Below are 27,432 nucleotides of genomic sequence, written 5' to 3'. Positions count from 1 at the left end.
AAAATACTTCATGGTTTCTCTTCATGGCTTAATAAATGGCATTAAATGATCTAATTCTACTATATCTACCCATCATTATTTTCTATTAATACTACCCTTTTAATCATAAGTTTTTTCACCCAAGCTGGAATTCTTGTTCTTTTCAAACATATTCCATACTTTCTTATCCTCCCCCTTCCTCATGGGCTACTTTTTTGCCAGAAAAACTTCCCTACTTTATATGGCTTTCAACGTATTTAAAGATAAAGAAGATATACAAGACTTGGTCCTTGCCTTCAAGGAGTACATAGGTCAAAGGGAAATAGTCACAGAAACAGCTGATGAATTATAAAATAGAATAAATATACTGTAACAGACACACACTAACTATCAAAGAAAAAATGTTATCTTAAGATACGTACTCAAAACATACATACTCAAAATATTTATGTTGGAAATGCCCAGAAATATAAAATAGTATAAACTACAAATTAGGTTCTTTCAAAAATTACTCAATTTGTAAAAATGTCCCCAATCCATAGAATGTCCCATTCTCAGTCATTTCCCCTACCCATGTTTATACCAATACCTAAAGCATAAGAAATTATCTGTATCAATTTGTAAGTAAATATACTAAAAGTTCATTCAATAATATAAATCTCATATCTGTACTTGCCACTGACTGGTAACCAACAGTTCACAACTGGCACCAGTCTGCAGATGACACTTTCAGTAGCACTATCACACATATTGGGACTCTTACATGACCCAAAAGATACACATTTCCCTCTTTTGCTCTGTCAGCCAAAACAAACAGAAATGCAATGAAATAAAATGTTTTAAAATTATGACTTCAAATATAATGCTGATGTAGTAAAATACTTTGCTGCTGCTGCTGCTAAGTCACTCGTCGTGTCCGACTCTGTGCGACCCCAAAGACGGCAGCCCACCAGGCTCCACCGTCCCTGGGATTCTCCAGGCAGGAACACTGGAGTGGGTTGCCATTTCCTTCTCCAGTAAAATGCTTTAAAGGATACGAATTTCTGTGACAGCCTTCAAGGAATCTAAACCTTTTTCTGTTACCCCTAGGGAAAAAAAATCCTACATTCTTATGGATATTTTTAAACTTTTCCATAAAAGCTACTTTAATAGAATTTGTATAAACTTTTTACTAAGAGCATAGATAAAACAATATTAGATCACAGGTAAAAAAATGCAATATAATAAATTGCACACAGAGTGACAACCTACTCAAATTTATTTTTGTATTCTTACCTATCTATACTAAGAAATACAGACTAGACTGTACTCATAAAATCAAATGAAAAAAGCAAGAAATTACCTTGAACTGTATGAGGCTGGGATGCAACTGGAAAAGACGGTGCTTTGATTATGCCTTCTCTGATTTCAGAAGCAAAAAGTGTATCACTGGCTGTCAAAATGTTACAGTCTGCATATTGAGGTTTATACTTACTATTGCTACCATTCCATGATTTCCCTTTGTTCATTTCTGTTTGGACAATTTTCACTGAGCCAATATTAGAGTCCGAGCTTGCATGGTCATTGGAGTAAGCATCCTCATGTATATTATCAGATATTTTAAATAACCTGCAAAAAAATTTGCATATGTAATCGTTACTTAGAATGTAAAAAACTAGCATAAAATTGGTAACTTTAAAAATACCTATAGATCATGGCTTATTAGAACACAAAAGCTAATCATTCTCCTAAAGTATGATTTGTTAAATTTACCGATTATGGCTTATTAGAACACAAAAGCTAACCATTCTTCTAAAGTATGATTTGCTAAATTTACCACCAAATTATGTCTTTTCACTTTCTTAAAACTCAGATAAATCCATCTGTGGTGGCCAGCCTCTGAGACAGCTCCGAGGATCCTTGTATCCTGGTGCTCACACTTTTTTGGAGTCACCTTCTTTGAATCAGGACTTGCCTATGAGACTAGCAGAGTGCTGTGGAAGGACAAGCATGTGACATCTAAGGCTAGGTCATAAAAGACTGTCACTTCCACACAGTCTCTTAGATCATTCATTCTGAGGGGACCTAGCCATTATAACATGAGAACACTGAAGCAACCCTACAGAGCAGCCCATGTGGACAGGTTCTTGTCAGTAACCAGCACCAACTTCCCAAGCACTGTTCAATAATCATTTGAGTGTAAGAAATGGCTCTCTGCAAAGTTCTGTAAAACAAAGAAAGGCCATCTTTATAACTGTAATTTACTGTAGTTGACTGATTCAAAGACAATCCATCAAAGTAATTTGTTCACGGTAGCCCTAAGGGAAGAAGTGATCAATAAGATTACTAATAATACAACACTAGCACGTTATAGAATAAGGAATAGAGCTGACAGCGGGTTATCAGTCTTATAGAATTGGGTAAGGAATGACACCCAAATAATTATGATATGAATACAAAATATTTTCTGTTATTTTCACTATTAATCTTAATGATAGGTTTTTTTGTGTTAGTCACTTCAGTTGCATTCAACTCTTTTTGACCGCATGGATTATAGCCTGCAAGGCTCCTCTGTTCATAGGATTTCCCAGGCAAGGATACTGGAGTGGGTTGCCATTTCCTTCTCCAGTGGATTTTCCTGACCTAGAAATCGAACCTATGTCTCCTGCATTGCAGGCAGATTCTTTACCATCTGAGCCACAAGGGAAGCCCAACTTTTTGTATGAGAACAGTAGTCATGTATGGATGTGAGAGTTGGACTATAAAGAAAGCTGAGCACCAAAGGATTGATGCTTTTGAACTGTGGTGTTGGAGAAGACTTTTGAGAGCCCCTTGGACTGCAAGGAGATCCAACCAGTCCATCCTAAAGGAGATCAGTCTTGTGTGTTCATTGGATACTCAATGGGAGGACTGATGCTGAAGCTGAAACTCCAATACTTTGGCCACCTGATGCAAAGAATTGACTCATCTGAAAAGACCCGGATGCTGGGAAAGATTGAAGGCGGGAGGAGAAGGAGACGACAGAGGATGAGATGGTTGGATGGCATCACCGACTCAATGGACATGAGTTTGGGTGAACTCCGGGAATTGGTGATGGACAGGGAGGCCTGGCGTACTGCAGTCCATGGAGTCGCAAAGAGTCGGACACGACTGAGCACCTGAACTGAACTGAATTGAATCTTTCAAAAAACTAGAGACATGTATTCTGAAACAAACTATAGAGCTGCATCCTCCAACGGTAGCAGTTCTGCTTTTGAAGACAGAAAATTCAAAAACTGATGGCTAATCTTCCATAATACAACAGAATCCCATTTTAAAATGGTATTGAAAACAAGGAAAACACTGATGCCAACAGTGCTATATGCTGTGATATAACTTAAAAGCACAGATTTTGGAATCAGACAAATCTGGGTATAAATCAAAAGCTCCTCCACTTTCTATCTGTATGACTTTAAAGTTAAGAGTTTGAAACAGATTTTTCAAACTGTAAAAATATTATCCACACAACTACTTAAATTCCCTGAACCTCAGATTCTTCCTAGGTCCTTTGGCTCTTCCACTCCACACTCTCCTTTGTCCTTTGCTTCTTTACTGAATTTTATATTTACTTCCTGGTCTTAACAAAAATATTTATTTGCCCTGGAAAACTCTCGCTCTTAAAAAAACTCTTAAGTGGACAAAACTGCTAATTCTCTCACATTTCTTCTCCACACTAAATTTACACCATTACTTTTCCATTCTCTCACAAAAGTATCTGTGCTATCCAGCTATGCAACATTGTATTCCTCCTTATTGCATATATCCTATATCAACCTCTGGTCACTTTAGAATCTCTTCCTCTTAATTACAAGCTCTTCCATAAACTGGGATGTTGTTGCTGTTCAGTTGCTCAGTCGTGTCGGATTCTTTGTGACCCCACGGACTGCAGCACACCAGGCTTCCCTGTCCTTCACCATCTCCCAGAGTAACTGAGTTACTTCACCATTTACATAGACAACCCATTCAAAATTCTACCCTCTACATTTCTTAGCCTTTTATCTTTAGTAGCTTTCTCCCTCATCTGATTTCAGTCACCTACTCTCCCACCTTAGATGTTATCATTATCCTCTTCTCAAAACAACAATTTTAAAAAATCATTTTCTGACCACAACCTCTTATCCTTTTAGCTTGTTTGCTCAAGGTACTAATGAGGTCAAAAAACAAAATTACTATAATTAACCTCTTTATTTTCTCCCAAACCATCTTCCCCTTCACTTTTCTCAGGTACCTTGAATACATTTAGTACCATGGCATATCTTTTCAATCACTCTCTTATCAATATTCTAAACCCCTCTCCCCTTTTATACTTTTATCATACTTATCTTGCAAATCTAAAATTCTATGTAAATCTATCTACTATTTTTTCATAATTGCAGTCAAGTGGTAGAACACTATTGAAAAAAGCACAGCTGTTAGGTAGATGAATAATATTCAAATTCAAATTCACCATCAGCCAAGACAGAAGAAACAAAATCAATATACAAAAATCAATTGTATTTCTACACAACCTCAATGGACAATCTGAAATTCCATTTAAAATAACATCAAAAAGAATAAAGTACTTATGAGTAAATGTAACAAAATAAGTATAAGGCTTGTCCACTGAAAACTACAAAATATCTTTGAAAGAAATTAAAGAAAACCTAAATAAGTGGAAAGGTATCCCATGTTCACAGATTGGTAATCCTAAGTAAAATGCTTTCTTAAATCTGTGAGTAATTCTAGCAAAGTATTATACCGAATGCACGGTAGTGGGAACTCCCAAATTTGTAGATCACAAGGCAGAAATTTGGGTAGCCTGTCACCCTATTTTGGATAAGGAAATGGCAACCCACTCCAGTGTTCTAGCCTGGAGAATCCCAGGGGTGGGGTCGCACAGAGTCGGACACGACTGAAGCGACTTAGCAGTAGCAGTCATCCTATTTGTGACTGGCATTTGAAGTAGGGTAGTCTTGTGGGACTGAATCCTTACTTAACTCTTGGGGCCTGATGCTAACTCTAGGAGTTAGTAAGAAAACTGAATTGTATTGCTGGACACCAATTGGTGTTGAAGAATCAGATAAATGGATGGTAAGAAAATACTCCAGACTTTCCATTTATGGTCAATGGATTATCAGTGCAAGTGCCATGTCATTCAATGGGGAAAGAACAGTTTTGTTTTGCTTTTAACAAATGGTGCTGGAACAACTGGATACCTATGTGCAAAAGAATGAAGCTGGGTTCCTACCTTGTACTATATTGAAAAATTAACTCAAAATGGATGATAGACCCAAATGTAAGAGTTAAATCTTAGAAGAAAATGGAGGAGTAAGTCTTTACAACCTTGGATTAGGCAATGGTTTCTTAGATAGGACACCAAAAATCCAATCAAAAATTAGAAAAATTGGACTTCATCAAAATCAAAAACTTTCGGGCAGCTAAGGATATGAACAGAAAAGTGAAACACAGCACACAGAATGTGAGAAAATATTTGCTACTCGTATAATTGATAAGGGATTTTCAACCAGAATAAATAAAGGACACTTACAACTCAACAATAAAAAGACAATACAATTTAAAAAACAGATAAAGGATATGCAAATACGATATGCAAATAGCCTATAATCACATGAAAAGCTGCCCAACACCTTTAGTCAGCAGAAACACACAAATCAAAACCACAATGAGACATACATCACACCCATTTTGTATGGCTATAATAGAAAAGACAGACAACAAGTACTAGCAAGGAAGTGGAGAATTTAGAAACTTCATATACTGCTAGCGAAACTGTTCAGCAGTATAGTTACTTTGTAAAACAATTTGGCAGTTTCTCAAAAAAAGATAAATACACAGTTAACATATGACCCAGCAATTCCACTTCTAAGTATAAATCCAAAAGAATTAAAATATATTTGACCCTTGAACAACATAGGTTTAAACCGCATTAATCTACTTATACTCGGATTTTTTTCTTCTTCAATAAATACTACAGTACTATATGATCTGAGTTGGTTGAGTCCACTGATACAGATCTACAGATAAGGAAAGCCAACTATAAAGTTGTACTTCAATTTCTGACTTCCCAGGAGGTCAACACCTTTATTAAGCCCTGTGTGTTCAAGGGTCAGATGTATATATTCACACAAAAACTTACACCTGAATTTTCATGGCAACATTATTCATAATAGCAAAAAAGTGGAAACAACTCAAAAGTTCATCAATTGACAGATCAATAAACAAAATGTGATATACCCATTCAATGAAATGTTACTGGCCATAAAAATAAAGTACTGATGTATGACAGAACATGGTTGAACCTTGAAAATGTTGTGCTAAGAGAAAGAAGCCAGACAGAAAAGGCTCCATTTATAATACGAAACATCTAGAATGGGAAAATCCACAGAAACATAAAACAATTAGTAAATGCCAGGGGCTGGGTGACGGATGGAGAAATGGGGAGTAACTTAATGAGAATAGAGTTAGTCTGGGGCAGCAAAAATTGTATAGTAGTGATGGTTGCACAACTCTGTGACCTTTCTAAAACCTATAAATTGTACATTTCAAAATAATGAATTTTATGTTATGTGAATTACATCATAAAAAATTTTATTTAAAAATTCACAGACATCAACCTCAACTGGGACCTTCACAGTGTCCAACAATTCTACCATTATTCTAATTAGATTGCTTTCCCATTCTCCGTAATTTCTTCCACTCTTCTCATACTTGCTCAATACCCCTTCTTTCCCCCTCAAGCTCCACAGATGACTTCATCTCTTATGTCACAGAAAAAACAAAAACTATCTCTTCTGAATCCTAAACCCATATATCCAATTGTCTATTTGGACAATTTGTAAGTACTTAAAACAACATGTACAAATTTGTACTCATCACCTTCCCCTATTCTTCCTTTGCAGTTTCTACATCATGAAAGAACACTATCATCCTTCATAAATCTGGCCCAAGTCAGACACCTAGGAATCAGGTCGTAGGTCAGGCTACCATTTTCTCTCATCTAGACTAATAAAATAATCTAAATGACCCTTCACAATGTATTTCAGTTCTCTTCTAATTTATCCTACTGGGGCAAAAATGGACTTTAAATAAAAAAGAATATCTAATTTTACTTCTCTGCTTAAAATGTAGGACCTTAGGGCAACAGTTCTCAAACTTTTGTGTGCCTAACAATCATTCAGAAAATGTGTTAAAAATAAAGATTCCTCGGTCCCATCCCTACCTTGATCCAGAGTGTGATTCAACAGAACTAAGGAGCCAGGAATCCAAAATTTTAACAAGCACTCCATGTGATTCTGATGCAGTGAGTTTACAGGCCACAATTTAATAAGCACTACCTTAAAAGTACAAATTGTTTCACTCCCTATAAGATTCTGAATGACTTGACCCCTCCATACTTTGTCTCTTAGTATGCTCTCATTCTCTCTTACTTTAAACTAGAAAAATTTCTAAGAATAAGTCAAGCTCTGAGCTACTTTAGTCCTTTTGCACAGACTATTCCTTCTGCCTGGAACACTCTCCTTTATTTGCACTCAGTTTGACTTTACTCTTCCTTAAATTTACAAAACCATTTCTTCAGGGACATCTTCCCTGATTGTGCAAAAGATTAGGATCCCATATTAATAGCCATTCTCAAACAATGGTCAAGATTCAGAGAGTTCATAGGATCAAAACAATTTTCCATAACACTTTTTTCCCATCATTTTAATTTACAATATGGTTAAATATCAATAGATATAACCCCCAAAAGCAAAAGCTCAATGGGAATCCTCAATAATTTTTAAGTGGAAAGGGGTCCTGAAAACAAAGTTTGAGAACCTATGCTCTAACCATATATCTCATCAAAATAATTGTCATACAAAAAGTATTTAATTATTTTTATTTACTACTTGCCTTTCCCTCAATAAACTGTAAGCTCTCTGAAGGCAAGAACCTATGGCTAGAACTCAGTTAAGAGTGTTGAGTACACAACAGACCTCTATTTGTTGTTGATTTTTTTTCTCATTCAGATTCTACCATACTTCAAACTTCTGGACATACACATAAATATTCAACTGTATCACTGAATATCATTTATTTCATTTAATTAATTACCTTTTGCAGAAGGCTGAAGCACTCACTCCTGTATCTTGTACAGAATTAACTAACTTTGTATCATCTGGAACACTTTTCTCAAGTTCTATCTCAGTGCCAATGTGATTTTTGCATTTCTGAAAACCATATGTCAGCTTGCCAGCAACACGTAAGTCATGGTTACCTGCCCCTCCTAAATTTAGATCATCTTCTTCATATTCATTAGAAGGGAAGTCAAACTGGAATTTTCGAGTTTGTGAATTTTTGTCTTCATTAGTTATCTTTAAATTTGACAGTAACATTTTTGATCTTTTATTCTGACCTACAAAAAAGAAACACTTTAATTACTACACATTCTCCTTGAAAACAAACTTAAAAAATGATGACAGAAAAATTTAATAAAATTTTTCAAAAGAGCTTACTAGGTGAATATGAAAACAACAAAATGATCTGTAATACCATATGTGATTTTGAAATACAATATTTGTTATTCTTATGGTACATCATAACTGAAGGATAACCCGAAATTAGTTAAGAATTATTGAAATTTAGTTTGAAATTTAAATTAAGTTTACACTGTAAAATAGGTTTAATTTCTGACCCACAGAAATAACCATAACTGGAAGTGGGTTGCAAGAATACTGGGGTGGGCTGCCATTTCCTCTTCCAGGGGATCTTCCAGACCCAGAGATTGAACCCATGTCTCTTGTGTCTCCTGCACTAACAGGCAGATTCTTTACCACTGCACCAACTGGGAAGCCCAAAATCAAGATAACAGAATGTTTTCATCAAGGTGACAGAACTTTAAAGGTGTCTTTACAGAGACTTTATAAGCATCTTTGAAAGTTTGGAAGGCATTTGGAGGCCTTTTTAGGCCTTAAATTTGCCTTATCATTTACACTATACTAGTATACATACATATTATATATATGGGTGTGTGTTCTATTATAACACACAATAGAATTACTACATTCTACATATAATTTGCTATATACAAGAGTATAAAATATATAAAAATTTTGAGACTTAATAATAAAATGCACATGCATGAACCTACTACTTAATTTAAAAATCAGTTTTACCAACAATATCACATTAGATCACATATACTATTTGAGTGTGTTTGTTTTCTAACTTTGTAAAGATGATAACACACTATATAGTTTTTGCATCTTGTTTTTTTCACTCGATATATTTCATGAATCTGGTTTCCAAAACCAGAGGATCCTACCTTTAGTAAAGTCTAAGACAAAAACTAAATAGTGAGTTTTAATGGGATGAGGAAACAAATTCACTGAACAATATAACAGGTGTGTGTGATAGTATATTTTGTGCCTGCTAAATATATATATGTGTGTATATGTATGTATGGAGAAGGAAAATGTTTCAGATTTTAAGGTTTGGTGAGCACTATTTTGAATAAGTCTCTTTCATTTTATTCCATTAAAATAAAAGAAATGAATATTTCAGTATTAGATTTTTTACACTGACATGAGATGAATGGGTTTGACTTCACAACTTATATGTGATAGTTTACCTAACAGTTTATGACTTTCTATTTCTTCCTCTAATGCCTGAGTATCTGGAATTTCTGAAATCAGTGGAGCAGGTGGAAGAAACCAATCCAAAGATTTTTCACTGTCTAGGTGGCTATATAAAGTACAAAAATATAAATTTACGTTAACATAGATATAACATCAGAAACTCCGTATTTATTAACTAGACATAACTCAGTTACAAACTGGCAAAGGTCAGTTTTCATTTCAATCCCAAAGAAGGGCAATGCCAAAATTGCTGCACAACTGCAGTCATTTCACATGCCAGCAAGGTAATACTTAAAATCCTTCAAGCTAGGCTTCAACAGTACATGAACTGAGAACTTCCAGATGTATAAGCTAGATTTAGAAAAGGCAGAGGAACCAGAGATCAAATTGCCAGTATCTGTTTGATCATAGAAAAAGTAAGGAAATACTAGAAAAACACTGACTTCTGCTTCATTGACTATGCCAAAGCCTTTGACTGTGTGGATCCCAATAAATTTTGGAAAATTGTTAAAAAGATGGGAATACCAGACCAGCTTACCTGCCTCCTGAGAAACCTGGATGTAGGTCAAGAAGCAATCATTAGAAATGGACATGGAAAAAAGGACTGGTTCAAAATCAGTAAAGGAGCACATCAAGGCTATATACTGTCACTCTGCTTACTTACCTTATATACAGAGTACATCATGAGAAATGCCAGGCTGGATGAATTACAGGGTGGAATCAAGATTGCCAGGAGAAATATCAATAACCTCAGATACGCAGATAACACCACTCTTATGGCAGAAAGTGAAGAGGAATTAAAGAGCCTCTTGGTGAAGGCGAAGGAGGAGACTGAAAATACTAGCTTAAAACTCAACATTCAAGTCAAAACAATCTTGAGAAAGAAGAATGGAACTGGAGGAATCAACCTGCCTGACTTCAGACTATGCTACAAAGCTACAGTCCAAGACAGTATAGTACTGGCACAAAGACAGAAATATAGATCAATGGAACAAAGTAGAAAGCCCAGAGATATATCCACACACCTATGGACACCTTATCTTTGACAAAGGAAGCAAGAATATACAATGCAGAAAAGACAATCTCTTTAACAAGTGGTGCTGGGAAAACTGGTCAACCACTTGTAAAAGAATGAAACTAAAACACTTTCTAACACCATACACAAAAATAAACTCAAAATGGATTAAAGATCTAAATGTAAGACCAGAAACTATAAAACTCCTAGAGGGAAACGTAGGCCAAACACTCTCTGACATAAATCACAGCAAGATCCTCTATGACCCACCTCCCAGAGTAATGGAAATAAAAGCAAAAATAAACAAATGGAACCTAATTAAACTTAAAAGCTTTTGCACAATGAAGGAAACTATAAGCAAGGTGAAAAGACAGCCTTCAGAATGGGAGAAAATAATAGCAAATGAAGCAACTGACAAAGAATTAATCTCAAAAATATACAAACAGCTCATGCAGCTCAATACCAGAAAAATAAACGACCTAATCAAAAAATGGGCCAAAGAACTAAACAGACATTTCTCCCAAGAAGACATACAGGTGGCTAACAAACACATGAAAAGATGCTCAACATCACTCATTATCAGAGAAATGCAAATTAAAACCACAATGAGGTACCATCTCACGTCGATCAGAATGGCTGCTATCAAAAAGTCTACAAACAATAAATGCTGGAGAGGATGTGGAGAAAAGGGAACCCTCTTATACTGTTGGTGGGAATGTGAACTAGTACAGCCGCTATGGAGAACAGTGTGGAGATTCCTTTAAAAACTGGAAATAGAACTGCCACATGACCCAGCAATCCCACTCCTGGGCATATACCCTGAGGAAACCAGATCTGAAAGAGACACGTGCACCCCAATGTTCATTGCAGCACTGTTTACAATAGGTAGGACATGGAAGCAACCTAGATGTCCATAGGTAGATGAATGGATAAGAAAATTGTGGTACATATACACAATGGAATATTACTCAGCTATTACAAAGAACACATTTGAATCAGTTCTAATGAGGTGGATGAAACTGGAGCCTATTATACAGAGTGAAGTTGTCAGAAAGAAAAACACCAATACAGTATATTAAAGCATATATACGGAATTTAGAAAGATGGTAACGACGACCCTATATGTGAGACAGCAAAAAAGACACAAATATAAAGAAGAGACTTTTGGACTCCATGGGACAAGGTGAGGGTGGGATGATTTGAGAGAATAGCACTGAAACATGTATATTACCATATGTGAAATAGATCACCAGTCCAAGTTAGATGCATGAAACAGGGCACTCAAAGCCGGTGCACTGGGAGAACCCAGAGGGATGGGACGGGGAGGAAAGAGGGTGGGGAGTTTGGGATGGGGGACACATGTACACCTGTGGCTGATTCATGTCAATGTATAGCAAAAACCACCACAATATTGTAAAGTAATTAGCCTCCAATTAAAATAAGTAAATTAAAAAAAAAACAGCATTAAAAAATCTAAGATCATGGCATCTGGTCCCATCAGTTCAGTTCAGTCGTGTTCGACTCTTTGCAACCCCATGGACCACAGCACACCAGGCCTCCCTGTCCATCACGAACTCCTAGAGCTTACTGAAACTCACATCCATCAAGTCGATGATGCCATCCAACCATCTCATCCTCTGTCGTCCCCTTCTCCTCCTGCCCTCAATCTTTCCCAGCATCAGGGTCTTTTCAAATGAGTCAGCTCTTCACATCAAGTGGCCAAAGTATTGGAGTTTCAGCTTCAACATCAGTCCTTCCAATGAACACTCAGGACTGATCTCCTTTAGCATGGACTGGTTGGATCTCCTTGCAGTCCAAGGGACTCTCAAGAGTCTTCTCCAACACCACAGTTTAAAAGCATCAATCCTTCGGCTCTTAGCTTTCTTTAGAGTCCAACTCTCACATCCATACATGACTACTGGAAAAACCATACCCTTGACTAGACGGCCCTTTGTTGGCAAAGTAATGTCTCTGCTTTTTACTATGCTGTCTAGGTTGGTCATAACTTTCCTTCCAAGAAGCAAGCGTCTTTTAATTTCATGGCTGCAGTCACCATCTGCAGTGATTTTGGATCCCCCCAAAATAAAGTCTGCCACTGTTTCCACTGTTTCCCCATCTATTTGCCATGAAGTGATGGGACTGGATGCCATGATCTTCGTTTTCTGAATGTTGAGCTTTAAGCCAACTTTTTCACTCTCTTCTTTCACTTTCATCAAGAGGCTCTTTAGTTCCTCTTCACTTTCTGCCATAGAAGTGATGTTATCTACATATCTGAGGTTATTGATATTTCTCCCGGCAATCTTGATTCCAGCTTGTGCTTCATCCAGCCCACCGATATACAGCCTTGATGTATTCCTTTTCCTACATGGAACCAGTCTGCTGTTCCATGTCCAGTTTTAACTGTTGCTTCCTGACCTGCATACAGATTTCTCAAGAGGCAGGTCCCATCACTTCATGGCAAATAGACGGAGAAAAAATGGAAACAGTGACAGACTTTACTTTCTTTGGCTCCAAAATTCCTGCAGTGACTGCAGCCATGAAATTAAGACACTTGCTCCTTGGAAGAAAAGCTCTGACAAACCTAGAAAGTATGTTAAAAAGCAGACACAATACTTCGCTAACAAAGGTCTATATGATCAAAGCTATGGTTTTTGCAGTAGTTGTGTACGGATGTGATAGTTGGACCATAAAGAAAGCTGAGCGCCAAAGAATCTATCCTTTCAAATTGTGGAGGTAGAGAAGACTCTTTGAGAGTCCCTGGGACAGCAAGGAGATCAACGCAGTCAATCCTAAAGGAAATCAGTCCTGAATATTCATTGGAAGAACAGATGCTTAAGCTTCAATACTTTGGCCAGCTGGTGCGAAGAGCCAACTCATTGGAAAAGATCCTGATCCTGGGAAAGATTGAAGGCAGGAAGAGAAGGGGATGACAGAGGACGAGACAGTTGGATGGCTTCATCGACTCAATGAACATGAGTTTGAACAAACTCCAGGACAGGAAAGCCTGGTGTGCAGCAGTAGGGTCACAAAGAGTTGGACATGACTGAGCAACTGAACAACATTCAGTTACAAACTCTTAAACTTAATATACTGCCTTTCTGTGATGACTTTGCTTTATCCTTATAGAGCAACGTAGAGCATTTCCCTATACGTTCTCAATCTTTTTTCCTTGTGTGTCATGGGATTAAAGATACTGCTCTGAGGTATGCTACCTAAATAATCACTATAACTCCATTTTATTTTCTCCAATTCAAATACTGTGACAGGGATCTTAAATCTGCTCCAATATAAAAAAAGAAAGTAATAAATCATTCCAAAACTTCAGCATCTTAACCAATACAAGTTAACAAATTACTAATGATACATTGGACAACTAATCATGGATCATAAGTGTGTAAATGACACCAAAACATTACTACAAATTAACGTCTTAACCCAAATATTCCTGGTCCAAAACCATCTATGACAACAGAAAAGCCAAGAAACCAGTTGAAATTGACAATTAGTTTGAAAACCTGTAGTAACTGATGAGATTTTGTCACCCTATTGGCATCTGCCTATTGCCTTATTGTTCAGCTGTGATCCTATAAACATGTAATGTTTTAATTTTTCCTTTCCAACCTAAGTTGGCTTGTCTTTCATTAGAACAAAGATAAGTGTTAGGAAACAGAAAATAAAGTTGAGAAGAACACCACATAAACTGTCTAAGCCAAGTCCTGAGGATTTGATGATCTTTTTCCTTATTGCTTTGTTTAGGGTTTTATCTCCCAGAAGAGGCCCAGTCTTTCACTTTTCTACATCTCATAGCACCTCAAACAAAACTACACAGCTCTATTTTCCAAATCAAAAATCTGCAACACATTACCTGACAATATCGAACAGAATGTCTGACAATACACCAAAACAAGTGAAATTTAGGACTATGTCACAGAGTTCTAAGATCATCACCAGGGTCAATAATTCTCTAGGGTGACTCATGTGTGTGTGTTAGTTGCTTAGTCCGACTCATGACTGTTAGGTGAAGTCTGAAGGAAATAACAATACTTTATATTATTAGAAGAGCAATCATATGTTCCAAATTTGCTGATGCCAGTCCTGATTAACAACTGTCATTCCATTTGGATGCACTCTTTCACTCTCAAAAGTGTCCCAGTCTGAATTTCATGGTCACATTATTTATGAATGATTCTTCCATATATGTGTTGAACCTCAAGCTGACTATAAGTTTTTTTAAAGTAAAAGTCTTTATAAAGTCTTTACGTCTTATTCAGTCAATATTTGAATAAATGAAAGAATAAGTGAGAAATAAATAATTTACATCACTGTTTCACTAAAAAAGAATAGAATACATAGAAAATTAGAATTAAAATGATTCACATGTGAAAATCCTTAAAAGCCAGTATTTAACAGACTCCCTACTCCCCAATTCATATCTCCCTTGGTGTGACATTTTTATTTCCACCCCTGCATTGAACCTGCATTGAATCTGACTATCACACTTGGGCTTTGGCACACTGCCCTTTGTTTCCAAAAGTTGCCATCATCACTCCTTGTCCTGAGCTACTCTTTGACCATTACTTTCAGTCTTTACTTTAGCCAAAAGTAACTTGAACAAACCAGAAATGCAAATAAATGAAAGCCAAATAGGCAAGAATCTATTCTATTTTTAAAATTATAACATGTTAAACTTCAGTTATTCCCTTATACCTGAACTCCTAGTTTACCAAGTATATACCTGAAATGTCATTCTGTTGATCCCTTATTTTTTATTTATAAATTTATCAAAGATAAAACTAAAATGCCATAAAAATAAAAAACCTAAAACAATAGACTGTTATTTTTTAAAGCAGACTTACTTTTCAGCTTCATCTGTTTTTTCAAAAAACAAATTATCCAAGGAAAACATGGAGTCATTTGATTCCAATATTGTTAAAAGCTGGACTTTGTCATAAATCTCAAAAAATACCAAAATCCAGCTTATAGCCCATTTACAAAGATGTAGAAAAAAATTGTCTAGATCCATAAACTATAATTATTAATTTCCTAAAATAACCACAGACAGTCTTTCAGTAATGTCTTCTGCAACTTCCTCCTAAGTGCTTAAATATTCAAATACATGATTCTGTTATCCACTCATTCACACATAGTCACACATGTATGCCTCTCTTCATGCTGCACAAATGCTTAAAATGTGTTTTCTTCCATTCTCCACCTGACATAATCCTACCCATACTTCATGGTACAGGTCAATGTTATTTCTTCTTCAAAGGCTTCTCTGAATTTGTCCTCTTATGGAAAACAGAATTAGTGACTCCTTTTGGGCTCTTAAAATACTTTGTTCATACCATTATTTTTGGGTATAGTGCATTTTATTGTGATATTGTATAGGATAGTACATTTTATTGTGAATGTGTGTGTTTCTAAAAATATACTGTGTACATATGCAGGGATTTCCTTCAAAATCAAGGGACAGAGTAGGCTTGCTTCAAAATAAATAGGAAAATAATTAAGGAATACTGATGAAAAAGATTGGCAATGAGTTAATAATTGCTAATGCTATGTAATAGGTACGTGGAGTTCCTTAAAATGTTGTCTATTTTTATATATGTCTAAAGTTTTCAAAATAAAAAAATTAACAAGTTTAACATATATATGTTTATATTCATATTATATAACACACACATATATATGCTTAAAAAGATAATGTTTACATTCAGCAGTGTTATCTAAATGTAAAGGATAAAAACATTCAGTATTGGCTACCCGAAAAAATAACAAAAATCTGGGCTTCACAGGTGGCGCAATGATAAAAGAATCCGCCTTCGAATCCAGGAGACACAAGAGACTCAGGTTCGATCTGAGGGTAGAGAAGATCCCCGGGAGGAGGAAATGGCAACCCACTCCAGTATTGCTGCCTGGAAAATCTCATGGACAGAGGAGCCTGGCAGGCTACAGTCCATGGAGTTGCAAAAAGTCAGACACGACTAAACACACTCTCACACACCCACAAAAGAACCATGTCTCTAAGTAAGCAAGTAAGTAAAGTCGCTCAGTCGTGTCCGACTCTTGGCGACCCCATGGACTGTAGCCTGCCAGGCTCCTCTGTCCATGGGATTTTCCAGGCAAGAGTACTGGAGTGGGTTGCCATTTCCTTCTCCAGGGGATCTTCCCGACCCCCTGCCCATCAACACTACATCTCAATTTTTTTTCTGATTTCTGAAACATAAAATTCTACACGACAAAATACGAAATCAGATGCACATATCATAAAATATAAGCCACATTTCTATTTATTCTGTGATAGTTAATATACTGCAAATCTTTCCTTAGGATGGAAACTAAAATCAAAGACACTATATGAGCGCCATCTCGTGGGGAAATCATTACCAAGTCAGAGCAAGTCCCTTCAATTTTGAGCCATCCCTGATGTGATGAAGAGACATATTATTACATCAGGAAGTATGTAGGGAAAAGAGAAATGTTTCCACATGTACTCCCTTACAAAATGCTACTAACAAAGGGCTAAATCTGATTACATTAGGACTGTTCTTACTTTATCAGAATATTGTAGGGGTTTTCGTTTGTTTAGTTATTGGGCTTTTCTCCTTTCCATCTGTTTAGCATAGTTACCCTCTTCATTTTTCTCAATTTATTAATCATTTAATCACCAAAAAAAGAAAAAAAGGCAAAGTTCAAACAAATTAGCATGGTTCTATAAATGTTTTAAACAATTTAATTATATGAAAAATAGAAGCATAGGATAACAGGGCAGAGAGGCAGAAGGGAGTTACTCAGAAATTCTAACTGGAGTCTTTAACATCTTTAAAGAATTTCAAAAATTGAAAACAATTACTTGATAAAGTATAAACAAAAATGCCAGTCATGTTTCTAGAGCATTTAAAAGTAACCAATAAAATGTTCCTTTTCTAGTCTTAGGAGAACTATGTAATCTTAAACAACAGAAAGAGTTTTCGAAATTAAAACTCACCAGATCACTTTTATATGGCTATGCTTCCTCAGAATGTAAGTAGAAACTCTTAAGGTTAACACACATGTGTTTGAACTCTTTATTCTAAAAGAAGCTGCAAGCAAAACAATAAAACTGCATATTAAAAATATTTCTGAAAAAATATTTCATAAATTAATCTAAAAACCTCCTACATAAACAGCAAATATTTCCAAGAGAACTTCTGTTTTGATGTCTAGTTCTGGCATAAAAGAGAATATAACTTGTTTGGGTCCATAATAAAAACACTGTGTATATATTTTCATACTGATGCAGCCCTATGAAAGAAAACATCCTTTCTATCTAAAGTACTGCATCCCCAAATTGTGCATTATTTTTCTTCACAGCACTAATTTATAACTGCTCAGTTGTTTATCTTTCTCCCTGTAGAGAGAGTCAGTTCTTTTTATTTACTAATGTATTCCTTTAGCTCATAGCAGATGATCCATAAGAATTCTCTGTGGAATAAATGCATTAGCAATGTTCAGTTTACAAAAATAATTTTAAATAAAAATAATTTTCCATCAATTCTGAGTCTTAAAATTTTACCCCCCAGATCTTTAATGGTCAGTTTTAAAATGTAATTCTTTTCTAGTTCAAGATACATGCAATCAAATCATTAAAGTTTTAAAAGACCATAAATTTGACACTTGAATTATGTAAATAAATGTTTTTAAAAACATAGGCTTGACAAGGGACCTTGCCATACTTCAATATGAGTTTGTTATTGAAGAAATGATAGATTTTGGATTTTTAGGTTTAGAGTTAGATTTTCTGAGTACGCTTCTGTGTTAGATTACTTATTACAAAGTTCTAGTTTCAGCGTGTATGAAATTGTTATTTTACTTTTTAAGTGTTTGCTTTTGCTCTAACCACTCTTAAAACACTTAAAACTGTTTTTGTAACTACATAATTTGATGAGTGTTGAGAAGATCTACACCTTACCTAATTATTTTAGTGACAATTTACCTTACTGTATAAAATGTTCAGATCCGATAGTTATCTCTAAAAATTTTTACTCTCAGAAATACACATTTCAAAAGTGCAGAAACCTAGACATGAAATACTGATTTGCCAAAAATCGGTAGTCAGTGAAGACTCAGACCAACATTCACTGGCAAAACCAACCGTCACAAATGACTGCAGGGAAGTAAGTTTACAAAATGAACGTGGGAACAAATTACCACCCTGAGTCTCAGCCAGAGAGAGGTCTTTACAGTAGGAGGCCTGATCTCCACCACCTGCCCCGTGAGACGCCGGGGACCGAAAGGCTACAGCAGGAACCGAACTGAGGTCTGAGGCAAAAACACCCCCTTGATGTACCCTAAATCCGGGCAAGCCCACCCCAGACTCCCGGGCGCGCGGCGGAAGGCTTCCGTCTGGGCGAGTGACCAAGACGCGGGCGCGGGCGCGAGCGCCGCCACCGGACTCGGGAATCTAGGGTCGCGTCGCTGCGGACTCACGGCTACACGCACGCAGGCCTCCCGCTCCGCCCCGGACGTGAAACACACTTTGGAATAAACACGCGGGACTCCAGGAACCGTCAAAGCAACGCACAAGTCCGCTAGCGTTGTGGGCGGGCGGTCTGCCAACCTGTCCCTCACAAGCCGGAGCCGCCTCAGGCCTCGCCTCGCACCTTCTGACTGGAAGGCGGCTGAGGAACCGCGCGGGCTGGGGCGGGGACGGGGTCCCGCCGACGTACTACACCTCCCCGCGCCCGCCTCCTGCCGCCCGACACTCGCCTTGGAAAATCGACCACTTCCCGGCAGCCACCCTGGCCTCCCTCCCCGCTGGGTCCCTGTTCTCCCCTCTTTTCCTTCCCGTGAGAGCCACGAGTCCCAGTCCCCACCTTCCTCAGCGCGCGTCCGGGCTCCCCCGAGCTCACCTCCTCGCCGGCCCTGGGAGCCGAGCGCCTATTCACCGGCCCAGAGGACCCCCAGCCTGGCTAAGCCGAGCTCCAAGCAATGGATCGCCGGAGCCCCCAACCTCTTCCTTCCCGCCTCTCCTTGTTTTCTCCAGAAGTTTATAATCCCTTTTAAATATATGGCTCTCCGGATACTGTTGCCTATTTTCATTGAATAGAATGCTTAATCCTTCCCTCAGCTGTTAGTAATTTTAGTTTCCCTCCTTAAGAATCGGTCTGAGGTACCTCATATACATGGATTTATGGATTTAGACAGTGTTTGTCTTATGTCTGGCCTATATCATTTACCATGATTGTTTCAGAGTTTATCCATGTTGTAGCAAGTATCAGAGTTTTATTCCTTTTAAGATGGGTTTTTCTGATAGCTTGGTTGGTAAAGAATCCGCCTGCATGCAGGAGACGCTGGTCCAATTCCTGGATCGGGAAGATCCGTTGGAGGAGGGATAGGCTACCCACTCCAGCCTTCTTGGACTTCCCTTGTGGCTCAACTAGTAAATCCGCCTGTGATGTGGGAGATCTGGGTTCGATCCCTGGGTTGGGAAGATGCCAGTGAGAAGGGAAAAGCTACCCACTCCAGTATGCTGGCCTAGAGAATTCCAAGGACTGTACAGTCCATGGGGTCACAAAGAGTCAGACACGACTGAGCGACTTTCACTTTCATTCCATTTGTGGTCTTGGAGAAGACTCTTGAGAGTCCCTTGGACTGAAAGGAGATCAAACCAGTCAATCCTAAAGAAAATCAGCCATAAATATTAATTGAAAGGGCCGAAGCTGAAGCTCCAATACTTTGACCACCTGATATGAAGAACTGACTCATTGGAAAAGACCCTGATGCTGGGAAAGATTGTAGGCACGAGGAGAAGGGGAGGACAGATTATAAAATGGTTGAATGGCATCACCTACTCCATGGATATGAGTTTGAGCAAGCTCCGGGAGTTGGTGATGGACAGGGAAGCCTGGCGTGCTGCAGGCAATGTCCATGGGATCGCAAAGAGTCAGACAAGACTGAGTCGAGGAAACTGAATTCCATTTGTAGGTATAACCTCAGATATGCAGATGACACCACCCTATGGCAGAAAGTGAAGAGGAACTAAAAAGCCTCTTGATGAAAGTGAAAGAGGAGAGTGAAAAAGTTGGCTTAAAGCTCAACATTCAGAAAACGAATATCATGGCATCTGGTCCCATCACTTCATGGCAAATAGATGGGGAAACAGTGGAAACAGTGGCAGACTTTATTTTGGGGGGGCTCCAAAATCACTGCAGATGGTGACTGCAGCCATGAAATTAAAAGACGCTTGCTTCTTGGAAGGAAAGTTATGACCAACCTAGATAGCATAGTAAAAAGCAGAGACATTACTTTGCCAACAAAGGTCCATCTAGTCAAGGGTATGGTTTTTCCAGTAGTCATGTATGGATGTGAGAGTTGGACTATAAAGAAAGCTGAGCACGGAAAAACTGATGCTTTTGAGCTATGGTGTTGGAGACGACTCTTGAGAGTCCCTTGGATTGCAAGGAGATCCAACCAGTCTATCCTAAAGGAGATCAGTCCTGGGTGTTCATTGGAAGGACTGATGCTGAAGCTGAAACTCCAATACTTTGACCATCTCATGCAAAGAGTTGACTCATTGGAAAAGGCCCTGATGCTGGGAGGGATTGGGGGCAGGAGAAGAAGGGGACAACAAAGAATGAGATGGCTGGATGGCATCACCGACTCGATGGGCATGAATTTGGGTAAACTCCGGGAGTTGGTGATGGACAGGGAGGCCTGATGTGCTGCGATTCATGGGGTCGCAAAGAGTCAGACACAACTGAACGGCTGAACTATAATGAACTGAATGACTAATGATGTTGAGCATCTTTTCATGTGCTTTATGGCTATTTTAATATTCTCTTTGGGGAAGTGTCTATTCATATCCACTGCTAATTTTTGTGCTATTTGTTTACTATTATTTTATTTTTTTATCTTTTATTATATATTTTTAAAATATTTTGGATATTAACATGATTTGTAAATATTTTCTCCTATTCAGTAGGTTTTCTTTTTGCTTTCATGATAGTATCCTTTGATACACAAAAATTTTTAATTTGGGTGAAGTCCAATTTATTTTTTTCTTCTTTTGTAACCTGTGCTCTTGGTCATAACTGTGAATTCACTCCCAAATTCCATTATCATGAAGATTTACTCCAATGTGTAAAGTTTAGGTCTTTGATCCATTTGAGGCATACCGTGGACCAAAAAGTTGTATTTATTTCAAATAAAGGGGGCGGGGTGTCTTGAAAGACTGGAAGAACTTAAAAAACAAAAAATAGATGTTTATGACACAGGAACAAATAGATTTCTGCTAATACAATTGATGCTTTAGTTTCTGGCTCATAAAGTCAACATAATAAAAATTTTCTCTACTTTGTAGCTTTCATTCTTTTTAAACTCTGGTCAAGAGAAGCTGATAATTGAAAAATTAGTGCTAATGGCAGTAGAGAAGGAAGCACCAAGAAATGTTGTAACTTCAAGACTATTTTTCTCTGTATGACAGACAGAAATATGTTGTGCTATTGTCAGACTTGGAGAAGAAAAGGTAAGCCCATTTGGGAGACTCTGAAAAGTGTACAGTTAATATCTGAGGAAATAAAAAGAAAAAGAAAGAAATCAATCCGGTATGATGGGATTCATGGGAGGAAAGAAAAATTCAGAGGTTATGCACAATCATGTAAAAGAGTCCAATGCTATCTATACATTTAATAGATGCTTAAATAGAAAAAGCATGAAGGATTCATAGTCAAAAGTTAGTTGCTCTTTAGGGAAAGATTTAGTAAGTCTCTATGTAACCAAGAAAATAAACGAAAAATGTTAATTAGAAGTAATTCCTTGAGTTCCAGCTTCTAAGGAGTATGTTTAATGATGCAAAAGAAACTAGTACCCATATTTTAGGAGATCCATTTGCTCCATTTGCTTGTTTTTAGGCAGAAATTGAGTCTTCAGCCAAAATGAATTTAAAATGTCTGTTTTCTGGTTTTCTGTTCTCCAAAGCCAAGAATGTTGATTTTAATGAGACCGCTGGATAGGGTGCTCCAATTAGACCTGGAGCCAAAGCATCTCCCAGCCACAGCTAGCCGGAGTGTATTAATACAAAGAATATAAGCCTTCCATAGAAATCAGTTGATAAAGACTCAATATTCAATGGCTGTTGTTTTTCTTTCTTGTAATTACATAAGTAGAGTCTAAAATGTAACACAAATCTTGAAGTAAGAAGCAAACATGCCAGAACAGAGGCTTTGGGACAGTATTCCACACTGGAATAGAATTATTTCCTGATTAAAATTTTATACCCATTTCTTCAGAATGAGTAAATGGAGAGGGATAACTAGTGCACATTCTCTATGGCTAGTTGTATTTAGATTTGTGTAACAAGTTGTACACACTTCTTCTTACAGAGTATACTGCGTTTAGTCATTCTTAGCAAATTCTTCTGCCATTATTGTAAAGTCCCTGGGTAAATAGGAATAGACAATTTCTTCAGGTGATTAGAATCTGAAGGAGGTAGGCTTTACCTGAATGGCATCCAGAATCTTATATAAGACTGTCTTAATAAAACATGGGATATATCTACAAAGATTCTTTGAGGGAACTTTTAAAAGCCACTGACAGACATTTTTAAAAGATTTCTAAATATCGGGGGTCAGAGTATAAAATAGATTTTAAGAACAGACATTCTTTGTTTTATCTAAAGATAACAGTAATTAGCAAAGTAATTGATATGCAGTTGCATATCAATATGATTACTTGCAGTAATATGATCAAATTGTTATGGTTAACATGTTAAATTAATATGATTAATTTAAATTGTTTATATACTGTTTAGAATTAAGATCGTTTCTAGAGGTGATTGTATCACCATTGTGTCATTGGGCTTCCCAGGTGGTGCAGTGGTAAAGAATCCACCTGCCAATGCAGGAGATCCAAGAGAGGCCAGTTCAATCCCTAGGTCTGGAAAATCCCCTGGAGGAGGTAATGGCAATCCACTACAGTATTCTTGCCTAGGAAATCCCATGAACAAAACTGGAGGGCTACAGTCAAAAGAGTTGGACACGACTAAGCATGCAGGCACATTATATCATTATTGCAAATAAACAGATCTGCAATGTTACAAGTAACCTGTTGAGCTTCCTAGGTGGTGGTAGTGGTAAAGAACCCGCCTGCCAATGCAGGAGATATAAGAGATTCAGATTAGATCCCTGGGTGGGGATGATCCCCTGGAGGAGATCATGGCAAACCACTCCAGTATCTCCATGGACAGAGGAGCTCGGCAGGCTGCAATCCCTAGAGTCACACAGAGTTGGATGTGACTGAAGCAACTTAGCATGCATGCAAGTAACCAGTTAAGATACTGGACAGATTGGAGTTCGGACAGAATAACAGAAATAAGAAACACCATGAAGAAATAAGAATAATGCATCTGCCTAGAATCCTTTCCAGGAAGCAAGAGGGAGTGATGAGAGATACTACTAAAACTAGCAGGTAATTATTCATTTGTGATATATATTGAGTTAAGATGTATTTAAGCATGGGTTATCTCATGTTTAAATATGTCAAAGCACTGAGAAAGCCCAGTACATGTAATAGCATGCACTTTGTTCCAGGGAACAAAGTTGGGAGTGCTATATCCTTGTCTGCCCGGAGCCTGAAGCCACCACAAAGAAAAATAGACACGTCAGTTTTCTCACAACAGTTGCCACTATGAATAATCACCAGAGAAGTGAAAGTGAAGTTGCTCAGTCGTGTCCAACTCTTTGTGACCCCACGGGCTGTAGCCTACCGCGCTCCTCCATCCATGGAATTTTCCAGGCAGAGTACTGGAGTGGGTTGCCATTTCCTTCTCCAGAGGCTCTTCCCAACCCAGGGATCGAACCCGGGTCTCCCACATTGTAGGTAGATTCTTTACCATCTGAGTCACTGTTGTTTCTCACAACAGTTGTCACTATGAATAACCACCAGAGACGGGAAGGGGCTAAATCTGAAAATGTTCTCTTGCAATTCTAGCTGTTTGTCCCCCCTGCCCTGACCCCCCCAACCCTGTTGCCCTGCCCTAAGGCCTGGGAACATGAGATAACTTTCTGGAGGAAAAGTGGGTATAACAAAGTGCATAAGGAATAAAAGTAGCTCAACGGATGCTGAGGTTAAGGCCCCGCCTTACCCCCGGTACTAGGCACCAGGAGAAGACATTTCCATTCAGGGAGCAGCAGATTCAAGAAGAAGCAGCAAAAGAAGGTGTAGGGACCAGGCTGTGGAGGAGAGGCTACTAAGCTATGCTCACAGACCACTCCCAGGGCCTGGCCCTGCTAAGCCTTCCAGAGTGGAAGGTCCCACCCTGATAGAGCTCTGCTGGCCTCGGAACAGTGCGTAGCCTGAGCACAGGCAACAGCATGAAGCAGCGGCCATGGCTGCAATGGCAGCTGTAAGGAGGAGGTATGCATCAGCCAGGAAAGTGTGCCTGTCTTATGAAAAGTGTATGCTATTTGTGATAGTTGATAGGACTGATTGCTAAAGCCAGGAGAGTTTATGAAGCCCTTCCTCCAGTTGCCAGCTGGGAAACAGGAGGGACATTTGGGTGGGGAGTGTCAGAGGAGCTGGGATTCTGACAATTAGGAGGTATGGTTTCAAAGTAATAACTTGCTTTGTTGTCTTTGGTGGGGAAAAAGTCACTTGCAATGTTACCTTGCTTTATCTAACTCAGATTAGCGACCTATGAAACACCAGTGTCACAACAAAATATATATAGCACTCTATAGCTTAAAGCATTTGTTTATTCAGTGTATGGGGAAAATGTCTAAGAATTCACACAAATAGCAAGTGAGGGGCTGAGACAGTAGACGCATTGTCTGTGTGTGTGGATAGAGTGGATCCAGTGTGGATGGAGAATATATGTATTTAAAAGGAATGTTGTCCTTCCACTAGAAACTAGAGTGGTGTGGGTTAAAGCAAGTCCAGGTGAGACCATTCTGGCCAAGAACACATTCCAAAAGGTGAAAACTGTTGTCTTAAGAAAATACATGGTGATTGGGAGGGAAATAAAAACCCTATATGCCTAGGAAACAACAAGATAAAACAATGATTAATGTGAAAGTGAAGCAAGTTAATGTGTATTGTTAGAATTTTTTCAGATAACTGTGGAATAAAAAGAGCTGTCAAACTTTCAGGTGTTATTGAACATTAGGAAGTGTACTTGCCTATTTTATGTGTCCCTTAATTAACAGAAGACTTAAACAATTCTATCCTAGGAAAACAATTACACCATTAACTCCAAAAAAGAACTCCTGCCAAATCCCATAGCCTGTGTTCACACTTTCTATCCCATCAACACTTGTAGAAATGCGCAAGTAACCAACCAGTCGGAAACTTCTTTGTGGGTTGTTTTGTATCAGAAATCATTCGGGGAAGCTGTGTTTTGTTTTGTTTTTTTCTAGATGATTTCATTGTATTCTATATTTCTGTAATTTTATGTTAAAACAGTAAGTGGACTTGTGATGTCACATAATGAATGAATATTTGCATAACTGTTCAAAAGTTTCCCTTTAAAAACTTACCTTTGAAAAATAACAAAAATGTTCTACTAAACAATGTTGAAATATAACAATTTGAGTTTTGAAGTCATTCATTTTGCTGAAAATATATTCCTGTTTTAAACAAACAAAAAAACTCTAAGATTTTAACTTGTCCTTATAAATAAAGAGCTTACTGCTGCTGCTGCAAAGTCACTTAAGCAATATACTAAATCATATTTAGAAGCAAAAAAAAAAAAAAACATGGCAACTAAGATTATTAGACCTAAAAGTTCAGATAAAATTGAGAGCCTGTGTTTGTCTTCTGTAACAAAGTATCTCCTTAATTCAAGAAAAAAAGAAAAAGAATCCAGCATCTGATTTAAGTATGTGAAAGTGTCAGTCCTGTCAGATTCTTGGCGACCCCATGGACTGTAGTCTGCCAGGCTCCTCTGCCCATGGAATTCTCCAAGCAAGAATGCTGAAGTGGGTTGCCATTTCCCTCTTCAGGTATTTGGGGAAGTTTTAAAGAAATAAAGTATTTGGTAGGCCATTATCTATAATACTGGAGAATTAGAATGTTTTTTCCTGGATTGAAAAAAGTACCATTCACACAACTTATCTGAAAATGTATTCAAATGAAGAAATATTCCAGAAATTAGAATTTTACTTTTAATATAGTAATTTTGGCTGAATTTCTCTATGCCTGGCTTTTTCTACATACCATATTGTTTCCTTTGAACAGCAGTTGTCACTAATTTGGTTGCAGTTGTTGTTGTTTAAATATTCAATTAGAAAAAGTTTATTGTTAAAATCTCTGACTTTGAACAAAGTCTTATTTCATTTGAAACATATGCTGTTACCTAGAGTGGACTTAAAGTATAAAGAAGATACATTTTTCCTTAGACTTCATTCCCAAGTGGCATTTTCTCAACATATTCATATATACAAATGACATAAAAAATATATTCAGCAAAGCATCTTCTAAACAACTCTGAAATTTTTTAATTTTTAATTTCACCCAACTTAACATCTGAGCTGCCATATGTTTTGAATTTTTCCAATCCATAGAGATTACATAGCAAGTCACAAACCACATGACTGGAAAATCTCCTAACAACCAAAGTTAGGGATCATTAATCTTTACACAAAGGGAAAAATGAACATCCCTTCAAACACATATCTGATACAAAACTAAAAAATTATTTTCAAGTCACAAAATGTTGGTGTTTCTTTTTTGCTTCCATCATTTTTAAGCAGAATATATCATTTGATTTATATTTCCTAATTGAGAAAGTTTCTCAGAGGTTTCTTACCTGTGCTTTCATTTTCAGATGCT

At 37.6% G+C, this 27,432-nt stretch overlaps 1 protein-coding gene across 1 annotated transcript in view; it reads right to left on the bottom strand.

Annotated features, from left to right (window-relative positions):
* The window catches only part of HFM1 (helicase for meiosis 1), a 121,779-nt gene extending 96,786 nt beyond the window's left edge, over positions 1-24,993 (bottom strand). The window contains exons 1-8 of the mRNA XM_043448911.1: positions 24,873-24,993; positions 21,783-21,847; positions 18,956-19,545; positions 15,483-15,602; positions 9,605-9,717; positions 8,089-8,389; positions 1,322-1,587; positions 1,017-1,064 (exon numbers count right to left, since the gene is read on the bottom strand). Coding sequence (XP_043304846.1) covers positions 1,017-1,064; positions 1,322-1,587; positions 8,089-8,389; positions 9,605-9,717; positions 15,483-15,602; positions 18,956-19,545; positions 21,783-21,847; positions 24,873-24,993 — 1,624 coding nt within the window. The remainder of the gene's footprint in view (positions 1-1,016; positions 1,065-1,321; positions 1,588-8,088; positions 8,390-9,604; positions 9,718-15,482; positions 15,603-18,955; positions 19,546-21,782; positions 21,848-24,872) is intronic.
* Between the last annotated feature and the right edge of the window lie 2,439 nt (positions 24,994-27,432).

The sequence above is a fragment of the Cervus canadensis genome, chromosome 2, assembly GCF_019320065.1.
Source record: "Cervus canadensis isolate Bull #8, Minnesota chromosome 2, ASM1932006v1, whole genome shotgun sequence".
In the NCBI taxonomy this organism is placed as follows: domain Eukaryota; kingdom Metazoa; phylum Chordata; class Mammalia; order Artiodactyla; family Cervidae; genus Cervus; species Cervus canadensis.
This window is presented reverse-complemented; position numbering and strand designations above follow the sequence as displayed.